Source organism: Staurois parvus, unplaced genomic scaffold (genome assembly GCF_062004578.1).
Source record: "Staurois parvus isolate SC_StPar_1 unplaced genomic scaffold, SC_StPar_1.0 ptg000017l, whole genome shotgun sequence".
NCBI classification, from domain to species: Eukaryota; Metazoa; Chordata; class Amphibia; order Anura; family Ranidae; genus Staurois; species Staurois parvus.
Window position 1 is genome coordinate 19,787,591 of NW_028317813.1, and position 16,538 is coordinate 19,804,128.

The 16,538-nt window shown below is 38.1% G+C and overlaps 1 protein-coding gene across 1 annotated transcript in view; it reads left to right on the forward strand.

The window, feature by feature from the left end:
* Nucleotides 1–12,173, forward strand: part of NXPH4 (neurexophilin 4) — a 290,667-nt gene extending 278,494 nt beyond the window's left edge. Inside the window, exon 2 of the mRNA XM_089681153.1 lies at nt 2,233–12,173. Coding sequence (XP_089537279.1) covers nt 2,233–2,964 — 732 coding nt within the window. The 3' untranslated portion in view covers nt 2,965–12,173. The remainder of the gene's footprint in view (nt 1–2,232) is intronic.
* The last annotated feature ends 4,365 nt before the right edge of the window (nt 12,174–16,538 follow it).

Sequence of the window (16,538 nt, forward strand, 5' to 3'; positions counted from 1 at the left end):
AAAGAAAGCCAATATAAATATAAATCTGTCCTTTGGGAGTTATCACTCTTTTTTTCCTCATGCTTCTGCCTCTGGAAAACACCGCCTATGAAATAGCCTTCCCAGCTTATCACTGTGTCAGTGTAATTGTGCCTTTCAGAATAAGCTTTTACAGTTGTTTTTTTTATGTATCAATTTAATGCAAAGCAGTGCTAGCATTCATAACGCATTCATTAGGAAACAAGTCCTGATGGGCAATTGGCTGCATAGCACAGTGTGCACTGGTCAGACTATAGTTTGTAATCAATATCTAGGTTTGACTAAAACTTCACAAGGACAGGAGGCCATAGAGTGACTACAACTTATTTTTTAATTAATGTATTATCATTATGACACTGTAAAAGCTGGATATAAGTGTAGACAATGTTTTATCTGGCCACATATGTGACATTATTATTTGGTGATAGAAAAATGTAATTATTTTTTTTAGTCATTCTGAATTGTGATGTCTTTGTGTAAAGAAACATATATTGTTCCTGATGTTATGCTTTTATTATTACCTTTTAATATTGTTGATTTCACCCAAAAGTTAGTAAGTCAGGTCTGAATGTTATGCTACTAATGTGAGTCAGATACACAGTTATTCAGTCAAGAAATGCCATTATGCTACATACTGTATGCCATGCATTTATGATTCAAGGGGGACACCCAATATAAATGGGGTCCATATTGGGGATACCTGATGTAAAGGGGGACTGTACTGGGGACATCTAATGTAAAGGGGGACACTACTGGGGACACCTGCTGTAAAGGGGGTCTCTACTGGGGACTCCATCTGGAGGGGGTGCAATTCTCCATCCTCACCGTGGGTGCTGTATGACCTTGTCCCCAGCACCACCTATGAATATCATTGACATTAACTTTTGGTTCCTGAAAATCGGCATGTTCGGTGTTTGAGGCAGCAGTTTTAACATGCCAGACGTAGCATGTTCAAATTTGGAACATAACACCTACATCTACATTTTCTTTTGCAGAAACCGATATTTTTATATCTAGATTAATCAGTTCCTTCAGTTTTGTCAAAGATTGCATATATTCTTAATTATTTAATCCCCTCCCCAGGGTCCATAGGCTGAAATACACTAAACACTGTCATGGCTTTTTGGCAGCTTTCCACTAGTACTCAGCTTCAGGTACTACATGTACTATGGTCTTTTACTGATTTGATACACATTTTGAAGTCTTCCAAATATCAGGGGAATCTGGAAATCCTGCATGCACTAATATTAATCAATTACTCTACCACCTGAAGCTAGGCAAACATTGTGTAGACAAAATGAATAGCCTGATCAAGAGCCAGTAAGGCAATGAACTCCAGTAGGCTAGAAGAACCTCAGTCAAAAGTTCAAATAAAGTTTATATGAATATACTGAGTATTCCTTCATCAAGAAACAAGGTCTTTTTAATTTATTGCAATTTATATTAAGACTTATTCTTACTTAATATTCAATTCCAATGTTGCCACAGTTTCTATCCTATACTGAACATTTCAAATTCTGCACTGTGTGCTCAAAACAATGTGGACATCCCTCCCAATATTGGGTTCTGGCATTTCTTGTGAAATATACAATTAAAGCTACAGCATAGAAACACTAAATAGACAATTGTGTGCTTCCAACCTTATGGCAACAAAATTCTTTATAGCTATGATAATTAGATAAAATGATATTCAATTGTACCCTACTTTGTATGTTTATTAGTATATTGCTATTGCTATTTTAATCCTTTGCTAAACAGAACATGAAGACCATAAATTACCAGTGATTAACAAGTGGATATTGTGAAAAGTTTCTACCACAGGGGGGCAAAGACTGTTGATGTAGCACCATCATAAGAAAAGCAGCAATATCTGCTATCTGTAGCAAACTCTGCTACATTCAGCCAAGATTCCATTCGCCCCACATGAACTTTGCATTACATAGCATAAAAATCCCTCTGAAGGCATTAAAGAAAGAACTCTTTAATTCTTCATTCATTTCACATGTGCTACCTACAATTCCAACTTTTTTCACTGGTTACTTTTTCCGAGCTCATCCAGTCATAAAAATAGGACTAGAAATGTGAACAACTGTGTGGTACATAGTAAAATATTAAGGCATGCACATGAAATAATAAATTATTGAATAATCACTTTTGAAGTGTTTTTTTTTTAATGTTACAAGAATAATTAATGGATTTTATTTGTATTTTCAGGTGCTTTGTTTAGAAGGCCACATGACAAAAACATTAGGATACCTGGACCTGGGGGCAACAGGAATGGTAAAGAATGGCCCGTATGGTACCAACAAGCCTCACTCACTCCATCCATCCAGGGTTTTCCCCAGTGATCCATTCAAACCAGCAAAAACTCCAATGCAATCTCCCATCACTCCCTGGGAGTGGAGCAAAAATCAAACACTGCTTACTGGTGGGGTTGGTCAAAGAGCTAAGCGCAAACCTTCCTTGAAAACTGGGAGAACCAAGAAAATTTTTGGATGGGGAGATTTCTATTTTAACATCAAAACTGTCAAGTTCAGTCTGTTGGTGACCGGGAAGATTGTCGACCACATAAATGGGACGTTCAGTGTCTACTTTCGGCATAACTCCTCTAGCCTTGGAAATGTGTCTGTCAGTATTGTTCCACCTACAAAGGTGGTAGAATTTGACCTTCTACAGCAATCTACTTTGGATACCAGAGAAACTAAGACATTTAACTGTAGGGTGGAATATGAAAACACCAACAAAGCCTTGAAGAACAAACCCTGCCTCTATGATCCAGCCAAAAACTGCTATATGGAACATACCCAAAGTCATGCCGCGTGGCTTTGTGCTAAACCATTCAAGGTCATTTGCATCTTTATCTCCTTCTACAGTATTGACTACAAGCTGGTGCAGAAAGTGTGTCCAGATTATAATTTTCAAAATGAACATCCCTACTTTGGTTGATGGACATACTGACAGGGAGGTCAGAAAACTGGTTTATGGGAGGAAGGTGAGGTTTAAATGCTTTAGGTTTAAGGGTTTTTGTGTATGGTAAGGCAACCATATTTATGGTATTAATAAGAATGGGTCGTTCCAGATTGTACCCATATCAAAATGTTTTATTTATCACAAAACAAGGGTGACATAACAAATAGATGCATGACTCTGCCCCTGATACTTTTAGGACGATCTGACCTATCAAGTAATTATCTGGAACATCTAAGTTATCTTATGTCATCACCTAATAATTTAACTACTCAAGTGCTCTGTTTTTTGAAAATCACCTCCGTATCACAAAAAAAACTGCTGCCAATCATTTTTGTTTTTCTTTATTGGTAAAGAGTTACAGTGAAACAACAGTTCTTCAAGTAGCAACAAAAGGACCCTACGAAACAAAAAAAGGAAATACAACACAATAAAAACAGTTATATGCTCATCATGAATGTATTTAGGTTTAATATTTATTTTTCTAACATGTAGATCAGTTTTGATGAGTGATGTCAAATTATACATCTGGATGACAGTTAACAGGTGCACAAGGATAAAAATTGGATTATTATGTACATAGTGATAAATGGACAACAATGTTCCCATGGGAGGCATATTTCATAAAAGGCTGCCTGTGTCTCTTCTAGAGTTTTTATCATTATAAAAATGTCTTCTCTCTTACTGAGCTTATTTTATTTTTGCAATTCATCACTAAGATAAATGAAAACTAATGCTGGAAAATAATTTGGCATTAGGTGTCCCACAGATACATACAGTATGTCCACTAAATTCAGCAAAATATTTTTTATGTCAAATTAAGAACGAAAAAGTACAGACAGAATTTAGACACACAATTTTCTTAACTCATATAGTGCTCCAAAACAGTGCTTAAAGGGCTTTTATACGTTTGGTCACTTGTGAAAAATAACTTCATTATGATCACAAACATAAACTGATAGTATACCTCCCTCCATCCTATTAATCAGCTACTTTGTTCAGAGCCACCAACAGGCCCAAGATTAGTAGATTGGAACTACATGGCTTTTCCAGCTTGCTGCAAACCTGCTTTTGAAGCTCACTGAATGGTACTTGGTTTCTGAAAACAAGCTGTGTCATGCCAGTCGTTGTATCTGCTTGGAACTATACTAACTGCTTGGAACTGTATGAATTTTCTGGCCCTATGTAGCCTGGTTTTAATTGCCTATCACTGGGTTTAGAAACCTGTTGCCTTTAAAACCTTTGCTTAAAACAACTGCTTGGAGCAAAGCAGGATGGAGCTGGGGTGGGGCAGAAAAGACAAAAAGGGGTTTATTTACTAAAGTTGGAGAGTGCAAAATCAGACTCACTTCTGCATAGAAACCAATCAGCTTCCAGGTTTCATTGCCAAAGCTTCATTGAACAAGCTGAGGTTAGAAGCTGATTGGTTTCTATGCAGAAGGGAGTCTGATTTTGGACTCTCCAGCTTTAGTAAATAAACCCCAAAATGTCATCCATGAATAGTTTATATAGCAAGTACTCTGAAGGTGGAACACTTCTTTAAAGGAGATAGCTGATGTGCTGTGCACAAGTATACTCATTATGAAAAAGCTACTTGTAATTTCATGACACAATATTTTGTTATTACGAAATGAAGGTGACAATTAGCAAGCCAATTATCAGCCAGGAAAAGTCATTTTAGACTACCTCTGTAGATAGTTGGCCAATGTATGGGCTACTGGTGACTTAACTCCAGCAGCTATAACCCTGAATACCTAATAAATAGGGGCAGATTTTATAGTCATATGAAGGCCTCATTAGTGTGTTTGTTTGGTTTTCATGTGACTGTTTGCTGTCCCCAAAACAATATAGGCATTCTGAACCAATATCCATCCATATCCAATCAGTTTAGCCATGTCGGTGGAGTAAAATCAATGGATGGCCTATGCATGACCAGTTTATAAACATATTTCATATTGCTTTCCATAGCCATATTAAACAAATGGTGACTTACCAGTCTCTCTTGTCAGCATATTATATGGCATCCAAAAAAATTAATGCCACTTGTTACACAAATAAAAGTGTACCTGTAACAGAGTAACACATATCTTCAACAATGTGTACTCTATATGTTTCAAAAGTGGTTTTCTTTTGCCAAACATGATCTCTTGATTAGTAGTGATATCTCTTTACTAGTCTTGTTACACACAATTTTTATTACTTCTTTATGCCAGTCAGGTAATCTGTGAGGAATGTACTAATATTCTGTTTTACTCACACAGGCCTTGCAACTAAAGCTCATATCACATTATGACACTGTTGCTATTATTCAATAAAAGGATCTTATTCTTATCCCTATAAGAAACTCTGTCCATGTTTGGCCATCTGTATTATTCACCTCCAGCATAGAATTGTGGCATTTCAAAACCTGGTGCACATGTATCATTTCCAAGCTTGTTGAAGGGAAACGCTCTCCAATCTAAATCTTAAAGGCCAACTGAACTTTTGTTTAAAAAAAAAATCAATATTGTAATGAGCCCAGCATACTTATTAAATTAACAGTATATATCGTATATAGTACCTCTTTTCCACATAATCTTACATTTTGCTATGGTCTGCTTATTTTATTATTGTTGCGAAAATCAATAAAAATGGTGCTAACTTGCATCATCTGTGGTTGACCATTCAGGCGTATTATTCTGTGCTCTACAAGTCTTAGCGTTCAATGCACCTGGAAAACGTAGCCAACCAATTGGCTAACAGGCGGGAGGGACCAGCAGAGAAGGAGCCATTTGGTCGAAACCTAAACATAACAAAATCTTGCTTGATATTTATTGCCAGCTTCATCCAAATGTGCAAAGCCAGAGATGGGCGTAATATTCTTCTGTTTAGCTCTATTGAGATAAATAGTAAGCGCGTGAATGCTGCTAAATTTTATTCGCATGTCTTCCAAATGGCCTATAGGTAGATGGTATGAACAGAGGTGGAGTTAGTGGTGTAGGTTCATTGAGTATTGAGACTTATAGAATACAGAAGCATACTTCTTTTGTCCTCATTCCTCTACAGAGTTAAAGCGTTACTAAACCCAGGACCCTGCATTCACTATATCTGGTCTCCCACAGTACACAGAACATGGAAGTGCAATTATTTTAGTAAATATAAACTGCTAAATACCTTTCCTCATCAGCAGTTAGAGCAGTATTTTGACTTCTATCAGTGTCCAGCTGAGCACTAGTTAAAGCTTGTAGGAGGAGTTTTCATTTTGCTCTAGGAAGATGCAGAATCCCTGACTTCTGTCTGGACAGTGCTGATTGGCCCTGTGCTGATCACATGCACTCTCCCAAGAAAAAAATTAACTCTAGCAATACACACCAAACTGAGCATGTGCAGAGTGACTCCACACAATATGTCTTATCAGGAGATAAGAGGGAGGCACTAGAAGAAGGGGAGGAACAGAGAAGACAGGATCAAACAGCCTTTTTACACAATGCAAAGGATTAACCCCTTAGGTTCCACAGTGAGTATAACAAGCATGAGTTACTGCATATACAAACTGATTTTACTGTTGTGGGTTTAGTAACACTTTAAGTAAGGGCAATCATGGCTAAATCTTAGTTTATATAAAAAATGTAAATGTGTGCTATGCTCAAAAAATGAATTGGATTTTTAAATAGGTGTAGTTTCCTTTAAGGTTTAACTCCAATACAATGCAATACACAAATAATGCAGCTGTGTATTTATGATATGCATACCTAAATTTTGCTCGGTATCAACCTCTTGCATTCCTTTGTACAGCAATGCTCATCAATGTGCTGCTTCTCCTTTCATTGTCCTGTCACAAGCTGGGAGATCAACAAGACCCACAAGAGCTACTTAAATGCTAAAAAAAAATAATAAATACACATATTTTTTGCAGGTAAAAACATTTGCATTTTTTTTTTTACTTGGAGCCTAGAAAGCATGGTACCCGCAATCAGCAAATGCTGGGTGCCATGCAGGACTCCGGCAGACTTGTCAGTTTATCTGCGTGCTCGTGCCTCGTATAGGCATGCAGATACACACTGACAGGAAGAGACAATAGACTAGCACAGTGCTCAGCAGCGCCATGATAGTTCACTGAGAACTACAAACCGCTATCGGATGTTGGTACTTGTAGTTTTCCATTCACAGAATTCTGTTTTTTTGGTTTTTTTTTAAATAGTGACAGCTAATGGGGGGGGAGAAGAGCCCCCACTAGCTGTCACTAGATGCAGTGGAGCAGGCAGTGGCTCTGGCAGAGGGAAAAAAACATATGTAACATGTAATGTGAACTTACCCTTTAACTGCAAAATCAGGTCTCTTGCCCAGTCAGATGGGACTGTGCTATGTGGTAAAGCTTGTAAACCTCAGGACTGAATGGACAGAAATACAAATTCTTTGGCAAATAAAACAGTTCTAATATATGCATTTCATCTGTATATTCAGCCATTTGTGTGGAGTTCAGCTTTTAGGGTTCTACACAGGCTTGAAATTTGAAATCTACACAAACCATTACTCAGTGAGCGATAGTTTCATTCTATAGTTTCTGTGTATTCATTACAACAATAACAGAACAAACAGCTAGTTTAGGTTACTTTAGCACCGGCTTAATTTTAGGGGTTACAATAATATAGGGTCAGGGATTGGGGGGTTTAGGATATGTTTTAGGGTTAAGATTGGATTTAATTGTAAAACCGTGAAGGAACCTAAAGGTACTTGCACATACCTGTGGCAGCCTTTAATACCCTGATTTTAATCCCAAGTCATTCTGACATGCAGAGCTTTAGCACTTCATGATATTAACAAAGTTTACCCACCACTCCCTGTCTCCAGCATATTCCTTTTGACTAGAGAGGCTGACCATCAGAGGCAGTAGGAAGGTGTAGCGAGTGGGTGATGGTAGCAAACTCCCCAGCTATCCATGAATGTCCAACCTATTTATTGTCAGAAAGGCTGTTGTAAGTATGTGTGGCTCCTGTGCACTTTATACCTGCAGCAAAGGCTCATTAAAGTGGAACTAAACTCATCAATTGAACTTTTCACATAACAGTTACTTTTAAGCCATGCGGTGAATAACAGTCATAGTTGATTATGTTCCCAACCAAACTGTCAAACCATCAAATGCCTGGTGTCATAACTGATTACATGTGCAGTACCATGGCAACTGCAGATCAAACAGAGATTAAGATGGCGGCTTTCTTGGCTGTGAAAGATAGGAGGGTTTAGTTCTACTTTAAGTGTTAAGGCATAGATAGGGCCCAACTCCAGCCTTAGATTTCTAATTCTCTCTAAATGCCTTTAGGCACGAGGACACCATAAAAAACACAATATTTAGTGCTACTTAGGCTTCTTTCTGCACTGTGTAGAAATGTTCTCTCATCAAGTGCAATGTCTCCACAGTGTCATTCTACCACTTCCTATCCGCACAGGGACTCATGGTCATGCCCCCTATAGTCTAGACTGAGCTGAGTTGCATCATCATGTATCCTTACCTCAATGTGGATGTTTATGATAGTGGTGTCCTAAAACCCCATCCAATCATATACACATTGAAAATAATAACACCATTTTCCTTAGTATATGAGCACAGCAAGAGGTGTGTATATATTTTTCAAATGCCACCCATTACCATGTCCACAAAGCATACCTAATCCTCCTTCCAAGTCAGTTGATGAAACCTTGAATTCAAGGAGCCACCACACACACACAGTATTGCTTTGCTGTGTGCTCCGCTGTACTAATTCCACCTTCAAGTACTGCAAGAGTGAATGAAAGGATTGAAAAGTCACTTTTCCACAAGCTCAAAGCTGATATGAAGAGGGAAAATGAATGTATTTTATGCATTTGAAGGTGTTTATGGAAGGACATAAATACTGCATTTATTACTGTATATACTGGAATTGGACCCTAAACTGGAGCTACACTGCGTCTGAGCACCACAAATCAATAATGCTATTTAACTAAATGTAATATTCAAAGCAAACTCACCCATCCATCCATGTCTCCAGGTTTTATTTTGCTGAGAGATCACCTTGAAAACAACCCCCAAGCATTTATGTCCCTGGCCATCTTGAGTAAGGGCAGATGATTCATGTATCATTTACTTCCTGTATTCCATCTGTCCTTAGCTCAGGCATGCAAAAGGATGTGCTTAGCTAAGGAAACTCCTCCTCCCCTCCTGATAACTCCTGGTATGTATGACATAATTTGCCTAAGCAAGAAACCAGGAAGTAACTGAAAAAATGAAAGAAAAAGGATAAAACAAGACATTATTATATACTTTCCTATATATTTACTAATGCTACCAGCATAAGAACTAAAAATGGTTCATGGTGATTGAAAGAGTAAAGTTCCACTTTAAGTTAAAAAATTTAAGTAGAATTCTAATTTTTTTTAAACGTTTTTTAAAAAAACAGAGGCCAACTGTATTAAAAAAAAGCTTTTGGTGCATTATTCATCTTCAATCCAGAGCTGTCTCCAGCAGCAATACCTCAACACCACTAGATGTCTTTAGTCTTCCATGTGAAATGACGGTCAGTGTCATTCACCCCATTTCCTATCTGCGAAGGCTGACACTGTCCCACTCCCAGGGCTGGTGTCATTGTGCAGCCTTGACTGCAATGGACAATGCTCACATGTCATTCATTATATGAGTGATGTTCAGAGCAGAACTGCCCACCGAAGCTGCAGGAGGAGAAGAGAAAGGACTGCAGAAGACCTTTGCAAAATTATATATATATATATATATATAGTTTTTCCTAACGTGCAGTAGGGCCTCAGATAAGGTGGGAGGTGGAAAAAAATCAGTTTCAAGGGGTTAGGCTCTGTTTAAGGGTTCAAGCAGTGGGCATAGTTAAGTATTGGGGGCACTTGTAGGGCAAAATTTACATTCTAAAGACATGTAAGGGATCTGCAAGATTTACACTTGTTCTCAGCACTGAGAGTCCTTCACAAAAACCACCAGCACCAAGCTGTCAGTGCCAAAAACTAACTTATTACTTCAGAAAAACCTCAAGCACATACATGCACAATAGGCAATAAAGTTAATATATTCATTTCACAATAAATATATTTACAGTTAATTTAGAAATATGAGACCAGCATGACTATGGGTTTTTTTAATCAAATATAAACAGATCTGCAAATTGATTTAAGTGGATGTATAGCCCAAAGTAAAAAAGAATTGTAGGGACATTTTAAAACCTCTGTCAGTTTTTTTTGCTGTCTGTGTCCTGTTGGGGAGATTTCCCTTCACTTCCTGGTGCAACATTAAGACAAACTTCATTCTACAACACGGGTGTCAAACTGGCAGCCCTCCAGCTGTTGCCAAATTACAAGTCCCATGAGGCATTGCAAGATTGACAGTTACAAGCATGACTCTCAAAGGCAGAGGTATGATGGGACTTGTAGTTTCGCAACAGCTTGAGGGCCGCCAGTTTGACACCCCTGCCCTACAACATGGGGGAATTGCCCCTCAAACTGTTGTCCTCAGGATCTTTGGATCTTTTGATCTGGTGACAACTGTAGAATTTTGATTTTACCATCACTTCCTATTTTAGTAAAAATAGTTACCAGGACAAATGGAGATTATGAATCTTACTAGAGTCACAGTCACAAATTAAACCTTGACAGAGTTTATAATTCTTTGCTTCTTTATCCAAAAATTGCTATAGTTAAAAGTAGAATTCCATTTCCTCTGATTGACCGAGTGGAAATCCTGACATCATCCACCCAACTCACCATCCCAGCCAATCAAAGGCAGCCTTGTATTTATTGATAAAAAAAATATAAGGCTTCTCCTGAATGGTGAAGGAGCACTGAGACCAATGCTCTTTAAAGTGATTCTAAAGGCTGAGGTTGTTTTACCTTCATGCATTCTGTATGTGAAGGTAAAAAACCCTCAGTGTGCTACCCCCCCTTAACACTTACCTGAGCCCAATCTTGATCCAGCGATGTGCACACGAGCAGCAGCTCTCCTGGTGCTCTCCCTCCTCAGTAGCTCAGACACAGCAGCGGAAGCTATTGCCTCCCACTGCTGTCAATCCCAGCAGTGAGGAGGGAGTGGGGGGACAGGGCTGAGACAGTTCAGGAGTAAGCACGCAAGAGTGCCTCCAGAGCAAGCAGCTTGCTATGGGGGCACTCAGTAAGGGGGTGGGGCCAGAAGTGTCAGAGGGGGGAATTGAGAAGAGGAGGATTGGGGCTGCTCTGTGCAAAGCCATTGCACAGAGCAGGTAAGTATGATGTGTTTATTATTTTAAAGAAAAATAAAACTAGCCTTTAGAACCACTTCCAATTCCAGCAGCAGATGGGAATCACCCATACTTCTTCCAGTACACAGCACCGCTTACTGTATGTGGCTAATGCTACTACAATTCATTACAGAACACACAGCGGCTAAAGCATTCTGTATTGGAACTAGTTGGCCAGCTTGGCCTTAACAAACTATTTAAATTGAAATTAAACCTGAAATTCTGCTTTAACTGTACCCTTTAGAAACATGCATATATTCATGGTTAATTGGGCAGCATAACAAAAGCTTGATGGGCTCATGGCACAACCTTGCTGCTTTCTCAGTGTAAAAGGTAGAAACAGCAGGGGAAGGACTGTGCTTTCCCATTGAAGGCCATACAGTCTTATGACACCGTCTAATCAATAACAAATCATCCAGTTATTCTGAAATGCCGGTAAAGAACAACATTGACTGTATTACAAGGAGGGTGTTTTCTAGAGCATGAAAGAAACTTTTATAGACATTCATCATTATATCCAGGAAATAGCTTGTTGTGTCTTTGTGTTCTAAAATACAAGTGGGAAGGTATTTTTATTGACATATATGAGACTATCTGCCATTTACAGTGGCTAAACTGGAAAATGTTCAAAAAGGCTGATTTATATTTATTAAAAAGTATGATATGAGAGCTGTAAGCAGTGAACACACAAAGGATCACGCTAAGTGCTTTTTTCTTCCTTTGGTTTGGATTGTCTGCATTTTCATGTTTCCAAAAATATAACACCAAAGTTTCAAGGAGTGTTAAGTTTTGATGTACCAGAAATGGCCATCGTTGGAGAGTCAGTATTCATTCTAATGCTGTAGAGTTTGTCTGTTCCTCCTTGTACAGAATGTGTTATACACCCAGTCCTATTTTTTATATGAGAAACCAAATATAATAAAATAATAAACGTTTAATTGACTTTGGTGTTTGAACAAATGTATTTCATAAACCTGGATTTGTTTTACAATGTCTCTTAAATTCTATGTTAATGAAAAATAAATATATACAGTATATCTCTGCAACACATGCACATTTCCCCACATTTTACCCCTTTTAGGCTCCATTCACTTGGCTGTAAAAAACACATTTACAGGCATTTTTTATTTACAGATCTGGACACAGCTGCCTTGTTTTCAATGGAGATATTCACATAGGGGTGTAAACATGCACTGCATTCAGAAATGCAACACAAAATTCATAAACCTGCATCTGAGGACATACGTATACACATATGCCAGAGGAAGGTATTGGGAAAAAAATCAGGACAAATGTATGCAAGTGGAGTGTTGTTAGTCTTGCCCAATGTCTTTTGCTAAACTTCTCAACTACTCCTACGCTAAGATCTCTACAACATAATGGCTAATCATTCTGTTGTCCAAGATTCGAACTAGGGGGTTGATTAACTAAAGGTAGATAGACTGTTCAGTTTGCAAGGGAAGTTACAATTTGCAAGGGAATTTTCCCTAGAGCTTAGTGAATGAGGGGACGCTCTGCTGACTTTCATCATCTAATCATGTGCAAACAAAAATTCTCCTTTTTTCTTTTGCTTGCACATGTATGGGTGTTCTTTGCAAAGTGATATTTCACCACATTCACTAAGTTCTAGGGCAAATTCCCTTGCAAAGTGCAACTTCTATTGCAAGTCAATAGCCTGTTTGCATTCACTAAACTAACCCCTAGGAGCAGTGGTGTATTTAGGTTCCCTCACGGACACTGACCAACACCCTTGTCCCCCACCTGGGAGAGCCTTTCATTATTCCCCCCCCCCCCCACACATAGAGAGAAAGACACTCATCTTCACAGCTCCAGACATCTCCAGGATGAGAGTCAGCTCTACATACACCATCAAGCAGCTCTCAGCCTCTCTCGGATCCCACCTGGTTCCCATGGTGCGCATGTCCCTTCTTTCATCCCTTCTTCTGAGGAGAGGTGCTGCCACCCTGAAAAATGCCGCCCTAGGCAAATGCCTTGTTTGCCTTGTGGTAAATACACCCCTGCCTAGGAGGACTCTTTGAGAAGGCTTAGGACAGCTCTGAATTTCTCAGAAGATCTACAGGGTGTTTTGTACTTATCAAATACAATTAACAATATGCTTCCAATTGTATATTTAACAGGACAGGCCAAAAGGAAGGACATAAGAGTAATAGGTTTATTGTTATTGCTATATTTAAAGTGTTTGTAACCCTAAGAGGTCCAGGCTAATTCCTGAACACATTTCAGACTTCTTTGTATGTTGGTCAAATTATGGATGTGCTAGTATTCTGGAGCTTTGAGTCCTACAATATCTAGAAGCCACCAGGCCTTCTGTTTCTGATACTTAAAAAGCAGTGGTACTTAAGAAGATTTCATTATACATGAAGCTGCAAACAGCTATGGCTAGGTTCACATCTACGAGGCTATGTGGGCCGCAGTTTGCATTTGAATGGGCTGCAGTGCCCTGTGACATCCAGGAAAGAAGTCCCTGCACTACTTTGAAGATCACAGCGCACACGGGAACCAAGGTTCCTAGTGCAAGTGTGATTCCCAGTGCGGGCGGCGAGCTATTAAGATTAATGGCACCAGCCTGCGTGTCCCACGTTTTACTGTGTGGGTGGTTTCAGCTCTGGGAATTTGTGCAGGTTCTGCAGTGGCACCATCCGCACTGATGTGAACCTAGCCTACATGTACATTTGAAATATATATTTGTAATTCTTTTTAGCCATGCTTATAATAAATACACCCTATCAGACAGCATAGCCTTTTATCAGTTTCTCAATCTACATTGAAGCAGCAGCTCTACTTGGTCACGTTAACTTCCCTGACCAACCAATTTATCAATGGCAAGGTACGAAAACACTGTCCATCAAATGCACTCTAAGAATATAAAATGACAATATGTTGACTGAATGGATTGATTACTAAACAGGAAAATCTCTTCTCTGAATGTGAAAATAAAAGGTAAGAATAATATAGCTGATCGCTGGTGCAACGCTTTAGACTCAGCTCCAGAAACAATAAATAATAAATGCACATTTTTTTACCTGCATTTATTATTCTTTGTAAAAAAGTGAATTTATCTTATAAGCAAAGCTAAACTTACTGTATCTTGAATTTCACATTACCAAATGGATTTTACCTTTGCAATAAAGATGGATAAATACATTTTGGGTGGGATTTACTAAAACTGGTGAACTCAGAATCTGTTGCACCTGTGCATTGTAACCAATCAGCTTCTAACTTCAGCTTGCTCAATTCAGCTTTGGCAATAAAACCTGGAAGCTGATTGGTTTCTCTGCATAGTTGCACCCTCCAGTTTTAGTAAATAACTCCCACAGAGACAATGTGAAGCATGTCATACAGTATACATTTATTGTAAATTAGAGATATTATGCTGTATTGCACATTTTGCTTCTTGTTCACAGAAAGCTTACACCTCTTCATCAAATTCAACAAATGTATTTATATTAACACATAGGAAAACATATAAACAAATAGACAATATATAATAAATAATAAAAAGAGGCAGAGATAATAAATAAAACTGATATTAAAATAATAATAACAGATAAAAATGGAGAAAATCAAGTATAATTACACTGACACGTTCTCCTTTGTAAACGCTGATACCCTAGACAATTCGGTTCATTGACCTATATAGTAAATGGGGCCTTTAGTGAGATCATATGTTTCTTGTTATTAACGCACAGTAGTTGCTGTTATTGACTTTCACTGAGAAATTGTAGGTTACTGAAATGTATAATAGCTTCAAATTACTGCCGTACTAATATTTTCCAACTGACCCAATTTCCCACATAAATGTTTCATGGAGAAACTGTAAGGATGAAATTGATTCTTTCCTCAAAGTTGACAATGTTTCATCAATTTAAAGATTTGTCAATATTTTCACAAGATCTGATTACAGTGTGTTAGATGGAAACTGGTGGAATTCTTTTTCTCTGATAAATTCTGCCTAGAACTGACCACTCTCACTAGTGTGGATAAATGGATATGTGGGACTTGTAAATAGATCTAGCCAGAAGATAAATACAATGAGGTCTGCTCTATAAGGCAATGAGGATGTGCAAAGTGCTGCAACCCAGACATGAAGTCAGTTTTCACCTTTTCAAAATTTATGACAGAACAATAAAAGATGATTGAAGAATGGTAGCTGCATTTTACACATAATATTTCTCTTGCTGCTTCTGATGTTGTTAGCCAGAAGGCAACTTCCCCTGAAGAGCATACATGACACATACCTTGAGATATATATGTTTCTGTCACATGAGGCCATATTGGAATTTGGGTAGAATAATTAAAGTTTGACCAAGATGGTACATGGAAGGGATAGAAAAACAGGAGAAACAACTTGGGACATTTACTGGCAAAAAAGAAAGCTAAAACTAAAAAAAGAGAGAACTATTGATAAAAAAATGGAGAAAGAGATGTTCTGCCCAGACATGGAAAACTTACTCTGAACAATCAGGTTCCCTTTTAATTATGTTTTGCCTGAAAACAAAAGAGTAACATATTTGGTTACATTAAAGGAAAGCTTTCTTTTCTAAAACTTACCTATAGATCCCTCAAAGTGATGCAAAAACATGAAGAATGGCCATTCTCAGATACGGGTTGCATCTTGCATGAAAAAGCCTAAAAGCTTGGTAGCACAACCCATTATGAAAGCAGTCATGCTATTTCATGTTTTAAAGTCTACCTAGACCCAAGAACAAAATTTGAATATAGTCTTCAGATGCAGTAGCTTCATTCATATTCTCCCCTTGTGACATGGCCTGTAACATTCATTTTTGAGTGGCTACACTCACTCCTCCACTGTATTTATGGAGGAGCAGCGTAGCCATGAACAAGGGAATAGTCAACTTGTGGAGAGGGTAGTGTTTGATGGGCTAGAAGAATTAGCTGGACTTTACATAACTGACTAACAAAGTAAAGCCTATTACCAGCAAACACTATATAAGTAGTAAGAGCAACATTTGCTCTCCTTTTAGGATAAAGGTTTTACATAAATAAATAACAGCTAATCATTGTAAGCACTGCTGTTAGTATTAAATGGTTTGTTACAATCACAAAACTGCCACACTGGACAGCTTGGTCTGTTAAAATAAGTTGAAAAATATCAGACTTACTGACGGATCAACAGGTTAAAAAAACAAAAACGTTATGGGGGGACTCAGAGAACAAAAAAAACAAAAAAAAAGTTATATATATATATATATATATATATATATATAAGTTTTGAGACTAGTTTTGTAACACGCCAACAGGTGGTCGCACAGGACTGCATGCACA